This window comes from Pelodiscus sinensis, chromosome 2 (genome assembly GCF_052426305.1).
Source record: "Pelodiscus sinensis isolate ZL-2025 chromosome 2, ASM5242630v1, whole genome shotgun sequence".
NCBI classification, from domain to species: domain Eukaryota; kingdom Metazoa; phylum Chordata; order Testudines; family Trionychidae; genus Pelodiscus; species Pelodiscus sinensis.
This window is the reverse complement of record NC_143053.1, coordinates 181838344-181856063: the sequence shown is the minus strand read 5'-3', so window position 1 is coordinate 181856063 and position 17720 is coordinate 181838344. Positions and strand designations below refer to the sequence as shown.

Here is a 17720-nt window from a genome sequence, read left to right as displayed (position 1 = left end):
GCATAGATGTATGTCCTCTGGAATAGTGGTTAAAACATTAAGGGACTCATGAATGTTTAGTGCATCTGGCATGTAAATATCTTGCAACGCCAGCTACAACAGTGCCATGCAAACACCAGTTCTCACTTTCAGGTGATATTGGAAACAAGAAGCAAGCAGTATTATTTCTTGCGAATTGTAACCAAACTTGTTTGTCTGATAGGCTGAAGAGAAAGGAGGACAAAGTGAATTTACAAGTTCTATTTTGTTTTGCTTTTGAGTGCAATTATGCAACAACAAAAAAAAAAAATCTTCATTTGTAAGCTACACTTCCACAATAAAGAGATTGCACTACACTACTTGTATGACGGGAACTGAAAATACTGTTTCTTTTATCTTTTTACAGTGTAAATATTTGTAATAAAAATAATATAAATTGAGCACTATGCACTTTGAATTCTGTATTATAACAGAAATCAATATATTTGAAAATATAGAAAAACATCTAAAATATTTAATAAATTTCAATTGGTGTTCTAGGGTATAACAGTGCAATTAATCACAATTAATTTTTTCTGTTAAATCACATTAAGTTTACTGAGATGTATCACATCTACTGCTTCCCCATCCACAAGGCTTGTTATCCTGTCAGACGGCTATTAAGTTGATCTGACATGATGTGTTCTTGACAAATCCATGTTGACTGTTACTCATCACCCTATTTTCTTTTAGGTGCTAACACACTCATTATTTGCTCCATTATCTTTCTGGGTAAACTGACTGGTCTATAACTACCTAGGTTATCCTTATTTATAAGTACTATACATGATCATTTTCAGTCCTCAGTATCTCTTCCTTCCTCCAATCTTTACAAAAGGTTAGCATAGTTTTTGGCACCTTTTTCATTTATATACATATGACCCTGGTAGCACTAGTGGCTTAGAAACTTACAAATAAGTTTACCTTTACATCAAATGAGGGCTTGAAGAGCTTATCTTTGGAAAGAAATTTAGATGGTGTATCAAGATGTAAAGATGGCTCTTTATGGAGTGATCTTCCTTCTGCAGGAAGGGTTGGCTTTTGCCCAATATGATGGGAGATCACAGTATGGAAAGCTTTACTCTGGAACTGGTTCACATCAAGAGGCGTCACAGCTGCTTTCTTCCCAGTTTCAAGAAGATTGTTAGGATAGTCTGGTATATCTGAAGGCATTGTAGTTGTGTCTGTATTGTTAGGCTGACTTATGAAACTCTCTTCTTTATCTTAAATGAAATAAAGAAATCTATAATTAACCATCACCATTGTTTCCTTAATATAAATGTGCATATATTTGCATTATGCTAAGGACTTTATCCAATGTTTTGCTCTTTTAAATATGTTCTAAAATGCAGAGAGAATTTTTCTTTTTAAGTTTGAATGTTCTACACAGAGGGAAGAGGAAGAGCCTGGGGGCCGGATGTGGCTCCTGGCTTGCCTGGATCCAGCCCTTGAGGCTCAGAGCTCCCCCCAGTACTGAGGAGCCCTCACTGGTGCCCAAGGCCCCCTGCCATCCCTCCATGGGGCTGGAGCACACAAAATCCACTAGCCTGGGCCACACTAGGCTCTGGTGTTCAAGGGGAATGTGGGGAGTGTCTTTCTCCTCCTCAGTCAGGGGCCATGTCAGTGAGGGCTGTTTTTTTTGGTTGGCTTCTCACTTGTGTGTGGTCCCCAACTGATTTTTCTGTGAGTCAGTGGCTCCCAACCCAAAAAAGGTTCCCCACCCTGTATCTACACTAATGCTTATGCTGATCCACATAACTACTGTGCTAGTTCTTATACATCTAAAAGAAAAGTAATCCTTTTCTCTCATATTGTCTTTTGCTTCTGTGAATTTTAAGTTATTAAACCAGGAACAGTAACATTGAATTACAACAATGCTGAAAAGCTAGTTACCTGTTTTCTCTTTAATGATCAACAGTCTCATTATAGACTGAAATTCTAATACCATAAATATGGCTAATCAACATTGGGTAAAGCTGAGAAATCTGACAAATTAGAGATGAAAGAGACCTGTTAGGCAATCTAGTCCATCATGTTGCCAACCTTGCTTTAAAATTATTCCAGTAAGAGGTTTACAACACATCCTTTGGAAGACTCAAATTTTATATTTAGTTGTATATTTTTTTTTTTTTTTTTTTTTTTTTTTAAAGAATGTCATACTGCTGTTGGTGGCCTGAAATGACCTGTTGCCATCTTTTATAAAGTGTCAGATTACCTAGTCGTCCTTCTGGCTTTAAACGCTACAACTGCAAAGATTCTATTAATAGAGAGCCTCAAAACAGTTGAGCCCCTCTGGTTGCTATCTAATATACATATTAAATAAACCTCCCTCAAAGTTAGAATTTTCCCCCTCATTTTCAGCCTGCATGGATTTCCTTTGTTGTGTTTCATTTCACTATTATTAACTACACTTTTTTAGGGCACCCTGTAAAATTCTGCTCCCTCTTTCAGTCAACATTTCATCCTGCTGAAGTCACAAGATGTTGTCCTTGGAGCTTCCACACTTTGAATGCCCATACATAAATATGCTTGTCAGGATCCAGACAAAAGTACTCAAGGTAAAAAGGTGAAATCCAGGGAACTACAGACTGGTTAGCCTCACCTCAGTCTCTGGAAAAATCATGGAGCAGGTCCACAAGGAATCCATTTTGAAACATTTGGAGGAGAGGCAGGTGATCAGGATCAGTCAATATGGTTTCATCAAGGGCAAGCAATGCTTGACTAACCTAATTGACTTCCATGATAACTAGCTCTGTGGATATGGACAAAGCAGTGGATGCGATATACCTTGACTTTAACAAAGCTTTTGATATAGTCTCCTAGAGTATTCTTGTCAGTAAGTTAAAGAAGTATGGGTTAGACAAATGGACTATAAAGTGGACAGAAACCTGGCTAGATCATCAGGCTCAATGGGTAGTGATCAATGGCTCAATGTCTAGGAGGCAGCCAGTATCAAGAGGAATGCCCCAGAGATCAGTCCTGGAGCTGGTTTTATTCAACAGCTTCATTAATGATCTGGATGATGGAATGGATTGCAGCCTCAGCAAGTTTGCAGAGGACACTAAAAGCTGGGAGGAGAGGCAGAGACTCTGAAACGCATCCCTACCTTCCAGTGTGCCAGACAAAATTGGAGGACTGGGCCCAATATTCTGATGATTTCTAAGGGTGTGTCTACACTGCACTGTAACTTGAAATAAGATACACAATTTGCGTAGCTCAAACTGCGCATCTTATTTCAATGATATTTCAAAATAGCTTAATTCGTCATTTGGCACTGTCTGCATAGTGCCAAATTTAGAAATGAAGCACTATTCCAAAATGTCCCTTATTCCTCATAGAATAAGGTTTACAGGGATGGTGGAATAGCAAACCCAAAATAATGGTCTTGCTGTGAAGACATGGGATAGCTATTTTGGGATACTGTGGTATGCTGAAATAGCACTGCAGTGTAGACTTACCCTAAGAGTCCAGTACTAAGGACGGAAGTATTCCATGCATTGCTACAAGACTGAGGACTGACCCTGCTAAGGAGCGATTCTGTAGAAGAGGACCTGGAGATTAGAGTGGAAGAGAAGCTGGATATAAGTCAATAGTGTGCCCTTGTTATCAGGAAGGCTAATGGTATACTGGGCTGCATTAGTAGGAACACTCCAGCAGATTGAGAGAATCATAGGGTTGGAAGAGACCTCAGGAGTTCATCAAGTCCAACCCTCTGCTCAAAGCAGGATCAATTCCACCAAAATCATCTGAGCCGGGTTTTGTCAAGTCAGAACTTAAAAACTCTAGGGATGGAGATTCTTCCCTAGGTAACCCATTCCAGTGCTTCACCACCCTCTTAGTGAAATAGTTTTTCCTAATATCCAACTTAGACCTCCCCCACTGCAACTTGAGATCATTGCTCCTTGTTCTGTCATCTGTTGCCACTGAGAATAGGTCTTTTTGGATCCTTTTTGGAATCCCCCTTCAGGCAGTCAAAAGGTTGCTATCACATCCGTCTTCACTTCTGTAGACTAAATAAGCCCAAGCCCCCCAGCCTCTCCTCATAAGTCATGTGCTCCAGCCCCCTAATCATTTTTGTTGCCCTCTGCTGGACTGTCTCCAGTGCATCCACAACCTTTCTTTAATGGGGAAGTGATTATTCCCCTTTATTCAGCATGGTGAGCCCACATCTGGAATACTGCATCCAGTTTTAAGTTCCCAACTATAGAAAGGATGTGACCAAATTGGAGAAAGTTCAGTGGAGGACAACAAAAGTTATTAGGGGTTTGGAGTGCAATACTTATGACCCTGCAAACTTTTGACCCAATACAATATCCAAACGTTCACTGTCTTTTTGTGGGTGATGAATCTGAGGAATTGGCCTGGATTGAAGTGTTGTTAGAGGAGGTTTTGGAACAAATAGAAAAAAACTTAACAGTAACAAATCACCAGGACTAGATTAGTGATAGAAATGTAGCCGTGTTAGTCTGGGGTAGTTGAAGCAAAATGCAGGACAATGTAGCACTTTAAAGACTAACAAGATGGTTTATTAGATGATGAGCTTTCGTGGGTCTGGCCCACGAAAGCTCATCATCTAATAAACCATCTTGTTAGTCTTTAAAGTGCTACATTGTCCTGCATTTTGCAGGACTAGATGGCATTCACCCAAGCGTTCTGAAAGAACTCAAATGTGAAATTGCGGAACTATTAACTGTGGTTTGTAACCTATCCTTTAAATCAGGTTCTGTACACAATGCCAATATTTAAAAAGGGCTCTAGAAGCAACCCTGGCAATTACTGAGCAGTAAGTCTAACATCAGTACTGGGAAAATTAGTTGAAACAATAGTAAAGAATAAAATTGTCAGACATGAAGAAGAACATAATTTGTTCAGCAAAAGTCAACATGATTTCTGTAAAGGGAAATCATGTCTTACTAATCTATTAGCGTTCTTTGAAGGGGTTAATAAACATGTGGACAAGGGGGATCCAGTAGATAGAGTATACTTAGATTTCCAGAAAGCTTTTGACAAGGTCCCTCACCAAAGGCTCCTATGTTGTCATGGGATAAGAGGGAAGATTCTTTCATGGATTGAGAACTGGTTAAAAAACAGGAAATAAAGGGCAGGAATAAATGGTAAATTTTCAGAATGGAGAGGTGTAACTAGTGGTGTTCCCCAAGGGTCAGTCCTAGGACCAATCCTATTCAACTTATTCATAAACAATCTAGAGAAAGGGGTGAGCAGTGAGGTGGCAAAGTTCAAGATAGTCAAGACCAAAGCAGGACTGTGAAGAACTTCAAAAAGATCTTACCAAACTGAGTGACTGGGCAACCAAATGGCAAATGAAATTTAATGTGGATAAGTGTAAAGTAATGCACATTGGAAAAAATAACCCCAACTATACATACAATATGATGGGGGCCAATTTAGCTACGACTATTCAGGAAAGAAATCTTGGAGTTTTCGTGGAAAGTTCTCTGATAATGTCCATGCAGTGTGCAGTGGCAGTCAAAAAAGCAAATAGGATGCTAGGAATTATTTAAAAAGGGATAGAAAATATGACAAAGAATATCTTACTGCCCCTATATAAAACTATAGTATGCCCACATCTTGAATACTGCATACAGATGTGGTCTTCTCACCTCAAAAAAAGATATTTTGGCATTAGAAAAGGTTCAGAAAAGAGCAACTAAAATGACTAGAGGTTTGGATTGGGTCCTATAGGAGGCGAGGCTAAAGAGACTGGGACTTTTCAGTTTAGAAAAGAGGAGACTGAGGGGGGATATGAGAGGTATATAAAATCATGAGTGGTGTGGAGAGGGTGAATAAAGAAAAGTTATTTACTTGTTCCCATAATATAAGAACTAGAGGACAACAAATGAAATTAATGGGGAGCAGGTTTAAAACTAATAAAAGAAAGAAAGTTCTTCACACAGCGCACAGTCAACTGTGGAACTCCTTGCCAGAGGAGGCTGTGAAGGCTAAGACTATAACAGAGTTTAAAAAAGAGCTAGATAAATTCATGGAGGTTAGGTCTATTAGGGCTAGGGCTATTAGCCAGGGAATAAGGAATGGTGTCCCTGGCCTCTGTTTGACAAAGGCTGGAGAAGGATGGCAGGAGAAAAACTGCTTGATCACTGTCTTCGATACACCCCCTCTGGGGCACCTGGAACTGACCACTGTCGGCAGACAGGATACTGGGATAGATGGATCTTTGGTCTGACCCAGTATGGCCATTCTTATGTTCTTAGGAGAGGCTGAAGGATTTGGGCTTATTTAGTCTACAGAAGAGAAGAGTGAGGGGAGAGATGACAGAACAAAAAGTAATGGTCTCAAGTTGCAACGGGGAAGGTCTCGGTTGCCTATTAGGATAAATATTTCACTAGGAGGATGGTGAAGCACTAGAATAGGTTTCCTAGGGAGGTGGAGTAATCTCCATCCTTAAAAACCTCTCAAGTCAGGTTTGATTTCGTTGAGGGTTGGTCCTGCTTTGTGCAGGGTATTGGACTATATGGCCTTCTAAGGTCTCTTCCAATCCTAATCTTCTATGATTCTTGAAATCAAATTATAGTTCCCCCTTTTTTTTAAATGACAGTGAAATGCAATTTGACATGACATGATTACGTATATCTAAACAAACAAGAAAATGTAAGACAACTAACCTCCAATGTTAACATTTTCAACTAGGAACTTGCTTTCATCTGCTCTCTTTCCTGTCCTTGTAGACTGCAAGAGCCAAGCCATGGTGACTGCAGGTAAATTCCACTTCTTTGCTGCTTCATACTTAGAACCATCCGGCTCTTTCACCACTAGGTGAGTGCTGGCAAACATTCCTTTCCTTGGGTTGGCTCTTCTCACAAAGAATTCCTGGACTCTGAAATGAGTGTATATAAATAACCATTCAAAAACGTCATAACTGTTTTTAGCACTGCAGAGCCAATAAAGGTATGGAAGAGTGAGCAGGATTTTAATCCTGCTCAACTATCATAAACAGAACAGATAACTAACTTCAAAAAGCAAGGCTAAATTCTTCCCTCACTTATATCTGTGCAACTCCATTAAAGACAATGTGGTGCACATCTGTAACTAGAATGGGATAGTGTTGGCTATAAATTTTTTTAAATTGGTGACAATGCCAAATCCTAAAGCTGAATTTCTAGATCTCAGGTTGAGTGTATATGGCTGGCAACTATAGGAAAAAAAGATTTTACTTGTATAAATAAGCAAATGCTATGAAAATAATTGACCAAGTATGGACAACCACAAATGTTCTTTCCTTACCCCGCTCATCCCCGTACACACCTTTTAAGAGTCATTTTTCAGAGCTGATATTCACTAACGTCATATGCAAATATTTGAACACTTAAATTACATTGTCTCTAGAAAGTATAATGACAAAGAAAGAGAAATAAAGAACTAAATAATACATCACCATGTTTCAACATTTGTTTTCACAAATTAATAAAATTGAAAAGAGAATTTTGAAAATTTAACTCTAAACTGAGTTTTTGCTCTCTTTTTTTCTCTAAATGTGACTAAATACTTGAAAAGCTTTTAGATGGCTGAAAATGAACATTCATATAATAGGCTCCATACCTTGCTCCTAGAAGACCTGCCAAGAATACAAGGGAGTCTCTCTCTGCACCAGTAAACTGACTGAAAGACAGTACACAGTCTTCCAGGGGAGTGCTTCCTTCCATTACTGACACTGGGGTGAAAAGCGGGTTCGACTGAGGGTTTAAAAGGAGCTGCTGTTCTACACACATAATCTTAAAAACAATGAAATAAATGAAATGAGAACCAAGCCAAGAGAAATGAGTAAGAGAAACATTATTTCAGCCATTGTACTACAGCATTTATGGAATCAACAGAAAGACATTCTTTGTCTTTGTGCCTCAAGTACAAAGTAGAACATGCATTACTCTACATGCAATCAGATAAATTACTTTAAAAGATCCGGACAGTTTCAGTCAGACTAATATTAAGAGTCAAGGCTCCTGAATTGTTATTTCTCCAACAACAAATACTGCTTTATAATATTTTAAGCTCAAGATAAGGGTGAACGTAAGTTTTAATTCATAGTTAATTATCTAATAAAGATAAATATCAACTGACAATTAATTCAGGTAATAAGGCCTATCTAGGCCAACATATTTAAATGTTTGACCAGACATACAAAGTAAGCCTGCAATTGCATCACCCAGATACAGCTACAAACATTATTAGAGACACAACTGCTCCCAGCTTTTTCTTCATAATCCAGTTATACAGACATCTAATACAGAATCCTATGTACAAAGTCTTTTTGCCACTCAGAATCTAATTTAATAAAGCAAGAAGAAATAAACGATATAGGTAAAAGATACCTATAAAGAAGAGGTGCATTACAGCACTCTCTAATTTGTTGTACACTAATTAAACAATGTTCTAATGCAAATGCTCTTTTCTAATGAAAATATAGTCATCACTACATTTTTAGTGTTTATATTTCTAAACATTAACGTTTGTTTGTTCAAAGCTTTACAATATCACCTTACCAGCCATGTGTTTGTAACAACATCTCCTACAGTTGATTCCACCTTACATCCCAGTAAAGGAACTACAGCATAGTCTGCAATTGCTCTATTTTGAGGAGATATAACTTTTCCAGCATTCTCCTTTATAATTTCAATAATGCAGGATTTATCCTCTTCACCAAAACCCAGAAGAAGGAACCTCTTTCTGCTGAATAAGCCTTCTTCAACCACTGTAGAAGTCTCTCCCAGTGAATTATGACAGATAGGGGGCTGCTTCACTTCTTGAATGGTAACATGGGTAACATCACTGAAGTTACCAGCTTCTAGCTTTTCAACTTAAAAAAAAAAAAATATATCAGCTGATGAAAATTTCGCACGCAGATGATGTAAGGGAGAAAATGAGTTTCAAACGTCTTGTAAGTTATTAATTGAAAACAATGCAGATTTTAGATTCCACTTATACCTCCGTATTAAGCAGTTTGTGTTTACATCTAATTTGTACTGTTTCTTAAGTACAGTAGGTAAATTAATATACAAAGCATATCAAGGTTTTAAAAATGTACGTGCTATGGAATATGAATTGCAACTCCTTTTCATATGATTAACATCAGGTAACTACATTTTCAATAAAAAACAACAAATGATCTGGTAGTACTATATACACTAACAAAACATATAGATGGTATCAGGAGCTTTTGTGGGCACAGCCCACTTCTTCAGATGACCGGTCATCTAAAGAAGTGGGCTGTGCCCACGAAAGCTCCTGATACCATCTATATGTTTCGTTAGTTTATATAGTGCTACCAGACCATTTGTTGGTTTTTTTCTGTGACAGACTAACTTGGCTACCCTCTGAAAATCCCTTACATTTTCAATGTCCATCTTCATTGAGACAACACAAGTTTTTTCCATAAGAACTGTACATAAATTTTATATTTTATTAAGTGCTTGTTCCAGAACTTACTTAGCGTGGAATCATTATTTACATATTGAGATAGCAGGTCATCTTCAATGGCTTTTTGGTGCTGTACAAGGTTCACATCTTCTTTCTTTGAGAAACTATTACTTTTAGGAACAGTTTGCTTAACTCCAGGTTGTTCCAAAACTGGATTTTCTATTGGCTGGTAGTTCAGAGGCAAATACTGCTCCACAGGAAGTAGGTAACCCTTACCAAAGCACTCCAGCAACCATTTTGCTGTCACTGCATGAGGCCTATAAAATAAAATTATTTTTTATATTATACGTACACACGCACACATACACACAGTGGCAAGATATGTTAAATGAGTTAAGGACCATGTGTTTTTCTCTCAAGGCACATCTAGACTACCCGCGGCTTCCGAAAGAAGATATGCAAATTAGGCACAAATTTGCATATCTTCTTCCGATCCCTTGTTTGGAAGAAGCAGTCTAAACAGGGTTTTTCGCACAAAACCCCTGTCTAGACTGTTTTTTCCCCCCAGAAAAAACCTCTTCCGAAAAAGGGATCAAAGATATGCAAATTCATGCCTAATTTGCATATCTTCTTTCAGAAGCTGTGGGTAGTCTAGACGTAAGCGATGTCTAGACTACAAGCCTCTTTCGAAAGAGAGCATCTAAATGCTCTTTCAAAAAAGTACAGTTTGCATTCAATAGCGCCTTTTTTTGAAAGAGTACTTTCGAAAAAAGGTGTTATTCCTCATAAAATAAGGTTTGCCGCGATCGAAAAAACTGCCGCGTTCTTTCAATTTACTTTTGAAAGAACACAGCTGCAGTCTAGACGCAGGGGAAGGTTTTTTTTTATTATTAAAGGCCACTTTTTTCGGAAAAACCCTGTAGTCTAGACACACCCGTAACCTCAAACACTGTTCACTCTACATTAAGTACACTTGTGTTTCTGTAAGAAGTTTGTGACACTTATCTGTCTCCAGTTACAACAAAAAAAGTTTGAGTTGCCTCCATACTGAAACCTTAATCTTTGAAATATTAAAAAAATGCTAGAGAGAATGGCTTTTTACACCTATTTTCTATAAGCAATACAACCAAGAAAAATGTAATTTATCACAGATATGGAGGATTTCTAGAACCATCATGTAAGCTTCCCTAATTAACATTTTTTTGTTGTTGAACAGGAGACGACATTTTTCCTTAAAAGTACTGTTCCCAGGAGTATAATGTTGACAAATGACTACAACTTCAAGAGCTTTACAATTTTTATTTCTATGGTATAAACCTGCTGTTTAATTAATACATATTTACAAGAGACAACATGATTACAGATGTGTATTTTAAGCAACATAGCTATCAGAACCTGTGAGTAGTGTTGTTCAAAAACTGCTTCAGTTCATCATCATATTCCCCCACAATAACATGGGTGACATCTTCATTAAGCTGATTAAATCGAATGCCACCACCACAGTTAATAAGCCTTCTCATTTTATCTAACTTCCTGCCACTGAAGCCACAGAGATAAATCTGTAAGAAGAACAAGACATTTTTGGTTGAAGTAATTTAATTTTGATACCATTCATTATCCCACAAAAGAACATACAAACACACAGGCTTTAGGCACTGCAGTTTTTCATAATAAGAAAGTCATTCCCATCCTTAATGCCCATCCTTATGACTTTGTGTTGAACAACTCAACTTCCCACTAACAGCAGAAAATACCAATAAAATATTTTCCATTAAATAAAGTTGCCAATTCCGCTTCCCATTGGAGTTGGATAAGATGCGGAGACACTTTTTCCAATACCTCAAATACATTATGAACAGTCTAGTTTGGTTTATCTTGAAATAAACTATATTTTTGTGCTGGGAGTGGAAATTTATATTTCATTGTAGCAATAACTGCAGGAGACCCAGGCTAACTGCATCCAAAGGATAATTGTTCATTTCAGAACCGTATACTGTTAAACTTACTCTACACCCATCTAATAAGTCATCAGGAGCTTGAAAAGAACTGATATCCAAATTTTCCAAATCATCATCAGGAGGATCCAGCCTGCTGTTCATAGCAGAGCTGCATGCAGTTTCACTAATGCCATTCAAACTGATATTGGAAATGTGGCTGAAATCTGAAAGGGTACGACCTTTAAATAAAGTTAAAAATAAAAAAGGAGGAAATAAATTAGTCTTTCCTGCTGCTTAAACAAATACAAAATTTATGATTGTCAAATATGATTTTACAATGCTTACAAGACAGACAAAACCTGAGAATCAATATACTGCATAGTCTAACCTCTGTTAAAAGATAAGAGTTTTAATTACACCAAAACAGAGATCATACTGAATATTAGCAACAGTGCTTACACTAAGAGATGTGAAAGGTTAATCGGTTAACCATTAAGTCTTTCCCTAATCAGTGAGGCTTACCAGTCCCCGTTAACCAGTGAGAACTGGAGCAGAACCGGTCCATGACGGGCTTGGGTACCCCACAAACAAGGGCTATGCCAACATCTAGAGCAGCCCCTGTCTGCAGCAGGCCCAGGCATCTCGTAAATAGGGGCTGTGCCAGCATCCTAAGTAGGTATGTTAAAATACACTTAAACATGTAACTGCTGAAAATTTCAGTAGTTGCAAGTGGAGGAGGGAGGCAGCTCTCGCCTCCCACCTTCCCTTCCCCTCTCCCCTCCCGCCAGCCCATGCTACTGTGCAGAAGCATGGTGGGTGGGGGAGGCTCCCCAGCAGCCAGTGCATGCTGGGAGCCAGCTTTTAAAGCTAGTTCCCCATGCATACTAGAAGCCCTCATATAACAGTGAAGGTTAACACAGGAGCCCAGGCTCATTGGTTTACCATGTACACCAGTGGTGGGGAAACTTTTCTGGGTAGAGAGCCATTGACCCACAAAAGTATCAGTTTGGGGGGGCTCTACACAAAAGTGAGAAAAAACAAACAAACCCTCACTGACGTGACCCCTGACAGAGAAGGAAAAATCACTCCCCACATTTGCCTCACACATCAGAGCTTAAGCGGGTCCAGCCTAGTAGATTGTGTGTGCTCCAGAGCCATGATGGGACAGTGGAGGGCTGGAGCATCAGCGCAGGCTCCCCAAATGCTAGGGGAGAGCCCTGAGCCTTGGGGACCAGATCCAGACAAGCCAGGGGCATCATTTGGCCTTGAGCCTTAAGTTTCCCACTCCTAATTTACATGATTACAATTTCACACCCCAAGTCTGGAGCTCCCCATCCCATGCAGAAGCTGGGAATGGGAGTTCCAATGGATGAGGGTTGCTCCAGCCAAGCTAAAGTAGTGCCCTACCCCAATCACGCTTAATCAGTTAACTGATTAGACATTAGGTCAGCCTTACATTTAACTGATTAACTGGGATTTTACATCTCTAGTTTATGCAGAACTAATTTTCCTCTGTAGAACTGTCAGCCTTAAGATGAAAGATCAGTTTCTGAAAACCTATTCTGCTCGATAAGATTTGTGGCTACCTATTAAATAAGATGCATGTACATTTGATATGAACATAGGAACCATTGGAGGGCAACAACCAAAAGTAGTCTAAGACAAAAAAAATCTAAATGTGGGTTCTGAGACACACGGACTTAACTTCAAACATGTAAGTAAATCCATGTATTTAAAGTTAAGCATGAGTGTGCAGGATATGGGCCTTATCAAAATTTTGGTGCAGTAGTCAGAGATGGTAGTGGCCCACTCACATGAAATGCTTCCTTTCGCTTAACTGAAATTGTTTCAACTCACTCAGTATACTGATATGTCTTACTTACTGTCAGGTTTGCTGGCTCGGCTAGTAGGAGTTGATGTACTGGGTGTGGTATTTAGCTTCTGTACAGACTCTATTTTATACCTCGCCTCATCCTGGCAGAAGCCATTCTCAATACTGTCAAAAAACCACTGGATGGACACACACTGCACATTCCATTTTTTGGCACATTCATATTTCTGGCCTTTATATAAAAAGACAAATCACAATCAATAAAGGGTAATGCTTTAAAAAGTAACAACTCTGAAAGGATAACAACATATTGCAAAACAAAGACAAAAATTGCATTTGGAAATGGTAATTGACAATATATACTCAAATAGCCCATAGAGGTACTTTTTCTCTATTGCCAAGTGGTAGTTTACAACAAATTCAGTAAAGCTGTATCAAAGTAATTCTGGTTCCTTTGACAGCACTAAGGCTCATGATATAAAAGGTTATTTGTTGATTTTATATTACAGTTTTCAAAATCAAACTTTCATAATCAAATTTGTTTAAAAAGTAGTGTGTTAGATTTGCTAGTGTAAGCACACTAGCCAAATAGTTCTAACACATCCTCACACATTAGGTTCTGTTTTTATCCGTTAGGTTTTCTGTTTTGAAAGCTGCCATGAAATTTTAAATTTTCATCTGAACAACAAGAAGAAATTGATAAAAAGGAACTTCTAGATGTTAGGTACAGGTGAACAGCAAGACTACCAAATAATAATAATCATAGAATCATAGAATAATAGGACTGGAAGGGACCTCGAGAGGTCATCGAGTCCAGCCCCCCGCCCTCAAGGCAGGATCAAGCTCAGTCTACACCATCCCTGACAGATGTCTATCTAACCTGTTCTTAAATATCTCCAGAGAGGGAGATTCCACCACCTCCCTTGGCAATTTATTCCAATATTTGACCACCCTGACAGTTAGGAATTTTTTCCTAATGTCCAATCTAAACCTCCCCTGCTGCACTTTAAGCCCATTACTCCTTGTCCTGTCCTCAGAAACCAGGACAAGGAGTAATGGGCTTATTACAATTACAAGGAGTAATGGGCTTACAATTAATATACTTACCACTTGCAAGATGCTATAAAAATGAGTTTTGTAGTTTATCACTACTTCATTCACTGCAGTGCCAACATTAGCCCCAAGTTCTGAAGTGTAATTTAAATCATGACTTCAGAGTTTAAGCACTATGTATTTTAGATCAACATTTATATTTTAGAGTGTGTCTGTCTGTGAGTACATTTGTTCAAGAACTCCTCCCGCACTGTAAAAGCTAGTGCAACCAAATTTAGTATGCAGTTTCTTCTTCACTAGCCTAAAGAAAGGCCAGGGTTTGGTTGTCCAGGACAACCTGAAGTCCTGGGAAAAGGCCCAGATGGCTGGAGGAGGGGGGACCTGGAGTAGAGAGAACAGGCACCAAATGGGCTGGAGGATGCTTGGGAAAGAACAGATACCTAGGAGGCTGAGGGGGCAGAAGACAGGAGGAGAGACAACAGGCCCCTGGCAGGCGGAGGGGGTCTGGGAGAGAACACGACCCTGCTATGTGGGGAGGACCTCCCACCCTGAGCCCCTTCTTACCCCCCCAAACCCCCCCCCCCCACACACCCACCCACCCACCCCAAGGCTCTGCCTTGAAGGACCAGGACAATACCTGGTAAGTCTTGCTAGTTTTATATAAAAGCGAATGCTCACTGATTTTCACATATCTAAAATATAAAGCAACTGACAGCTAACAAGTCACCTTTTGATCATGTTATCAAGGATACATTTAAATTGTGACACCAAAGTTGCAAAATATGAAAGGCTGAAACCTATGAAACCTTTTAATTAATATGATTGCATTGAGTACAGAAAATTAAACTGTCCTAAATTTAAAAAAAAAATCAAATCGGGCACTCAGCATTAGCACATTCTGTCATGTTGCAATCACATTTTAAGTCTTACTTGGCGCACCAATTTCTGACTAATATGTTTTGGAAATGTCTATACAGGAATTTATAGAACTTTTATCATTCTGGTATCTGAGCACTTGAGGAATACATTCAGACCCAGTGGAAAAAAAAAATGCCTCACATTGTTCTGCAAAGCTCACACTTTCACTGAAGGAGTTATGACAAGTCCTTTGGCCAGAGACAAAATTGCCGTAATAAGATCCCGTGGCTTCAAAAGAGGAAAAGAGGAACCACAAAATAATTTTATGGGAAACATAAGGAAGAAATTTTAAAATTGTATCCAATATGTCACCATCAAAACTAAAAAGAACAAAGTAGTGCTTTAATTTTATTTCAGTAAGAGGAAATTAAAATTTTCCTCATTAAAATTTCTGATCTTAAAGTTTGTTTAGTAATTGAATTAATATTACCATTACATTTCCTAAGTCTCCTAATTTCACCAAAATTTAGTTTTGATTAAATTTGTCCTTTTCTGTAGGTCTGTCCCCATCCCTCCTTCAATAGTGTTTGTGTCTCTGCTTTTGTGTACTTCTTTTCTACTTTTCCGCCTTCCCTTAAGAAGGCTATGTATCCTGCATATGCCCCAATTCTCCAACTCTTATACACATGCTTAGCTTTATGCATAAGTTGTCCCATCAAATTAAAGTTGACTAAAGAATATCTACTTTACAGTTCTACCTTTTGGCTCTTGAACAATGAGGTGAGTGCACTCATTCATCTTGAGCTGCCCTGTATATTGACCACCATGCTCAACAGCGAGACGCTGGACCTCCTTCCTGTCCACACTGCTTAAGCCAGTCACACAGATTGTACAGCCACGAAACAAAGGACACATGAAATCTTCCATGTTTATATCTGCGTATCTAATCATACTGCAGGGCGAAAGAAAGAAGGAAAAAATCTTATTTTCTAACAACTCCAATGGAATAAATATAGTCTAGAATTAGTACAAGATTTATTATTTCCTAATACAAAACGTGGTTCTTTTACCTTTGTTGCGACTTCTCCCACAATGTTTTTACCCAAGTGGGAAGCAAAATGGGTTTCTTCAGAGTAGCAGCCACTAAATATTTCTTGCTGCCAACTTCTCCAGCTATAAGATGAGTTACTGATGCATTGAGATCTCTGTACACACGGCCACCCATCATCTGTACATACCTATGAACTTCTTCCTAAAGAGGGAAAAAAAAGGCAAATTAAGCTGAAGTAGTCAACCAACAAAACACATATTTGAAAATTGATTATTTAAAATAATTACTCCGTGTCCTCTAATTTTTCTTGTAACTTAATTTTATGACAGTTTTAAAACAGAAAAAATATCTTATGCTAGCATGGAAATGAACATTTTTGAAGGAATCCTTTTAAAAATTGTAAAATAGTGAATACTGGGGGATTGAACCCTCAAGAATACATTTGCAATCCAGATTAAATAAGAAAAAATACCTGTGTTCTGTTTACTACCCAGGAATACACATTATAAGACATTATTAGATAAAATCAATCATATAAGAGAAAAGGTTGTCAAACTTTTATTAAGAGTAAATTCAGAGTGTATAAAAGGGTTAAAAATGAGTAATAGATGATAGAAGCATCATAACAGACATGAGTGCCACATGTTATACATGACTATAAGCACCTCAATGGAAGTTGTAATAGGTGTTTAATACACTTAACGTGGACTCTAATAATTAACTAGCTATTTAAACATCTATTCATAATTTATTAAGATTTATAAGTGGTACCTTAATATAAATTGTGAACCAAATATTCAATATTTAACACAAATTCAGAGTAGCCTAAGTATTAAGTCTTTAATTATAGTCTGAGATAAACAGCAATACATCATATATCTGTCGCATCTTAACTGTAAACTAGCTGGACAATCCATCTAGAACTCACGTCAGTTCATGACTGTGGCAAATTATAAATTATTCAATAGTTTTCTATGCTCCCTTTAAGCAACCAATGAAGTATTTTTTCTGAGTTCTACTTGTATAACACAGATCTGAGGTGTCTCCTTATCTCTTTGATACTGTCATTCTTTAAAGACAGTAGTTAATTAAGGAAAAAGCTAAATGCATCCAACCACTCAACATAAAACTACAGGGCTATGTCTAGACTGGCATGATTTTCCCCAAATGCTTTTAATGGAAAAGTTTTCCATTAAAAGCATTTGTGGAAAAGAGCATCTAGATTGGCACGGACGCTTTTCCGCAAAAGCACTTTGGCACGGACGCTTTTCCGCAAAATCTAGACGCGCTTTTGTGCAAAAAAGCCTCGATTGCCATTTTAGCCATCGGGGCTTTTTTGCACAAAACATTACTGTGCTGTCTACACTGGCTCTCTTGCGCAAATGATTTGCGCAAGAGGGCTTTTGCCCGAACGGGAGCAGCATAGTATTTCCGCAAGAACACTGACAATCTTACATGAGATCGTCAGTGTTCTTGCGGAAATTCAAGCGGCCACTGTAAACAGCTGGCAAGTTTTTCCACAAAAGCAGCTGATTTTGCGGAAAAACCGTCCGGTCTAGACACAGCTCAGATGTTTATTCTA

At 38.4% G+C, this 17720-nt stretch overlaps 1 protein-coding gene across 5 annotated transcripts in view; it reads right to left on the bottom strand.

Moving 5' to 3' along the window:
* TOPBP1 (DNA topoisomerase II binding protein 1) overlaps positions 1-17720 on the bottom strand; it is a 50379-nt gene that overhangs the window by 27929 nt on the left and 4730 nt on the right. For 4 of the 5 annotated variants that reach the window (XM_075921903.2, XM_075921901.2, XM_075921902.2 and 1 more), the window contains exons 5-14: positions 16158-16339; positions 15846-16039; positions 13229-13408; positions 11415-11584; positions 10804-10967; positions 9478-9725; positions 8535-8848; positions 7594-7766; positions 6660-6871; positions 931-1241 (exon numbers count right to left, since the gene is read on the bottom strand). In XM_075921903.2, the coding sequence (XP_075778018.2) occupies positions 931-1241; positions 6660-6871; positions 7594-7766; positions 8535-8848; positions 9478-9725; positions 10804-10967; positions 11415-11584; positions 13229-13408; positions 15846-16039; positions 16158-16339 (2148 nt within the window). The remainder of the gene's footprint in view (positions 1-930; positions 1242-6659; positions 6872-7593; positions 7767-8534; positions 8849-9477; positions 9726-10803; positions 10968-11414; positions 11585-13228; positions 13409-15845; positions 16040-16157; positions 16340-17720) is intronic. The other variant, XM_075921904.2, reaches the window with a different exon arrangement.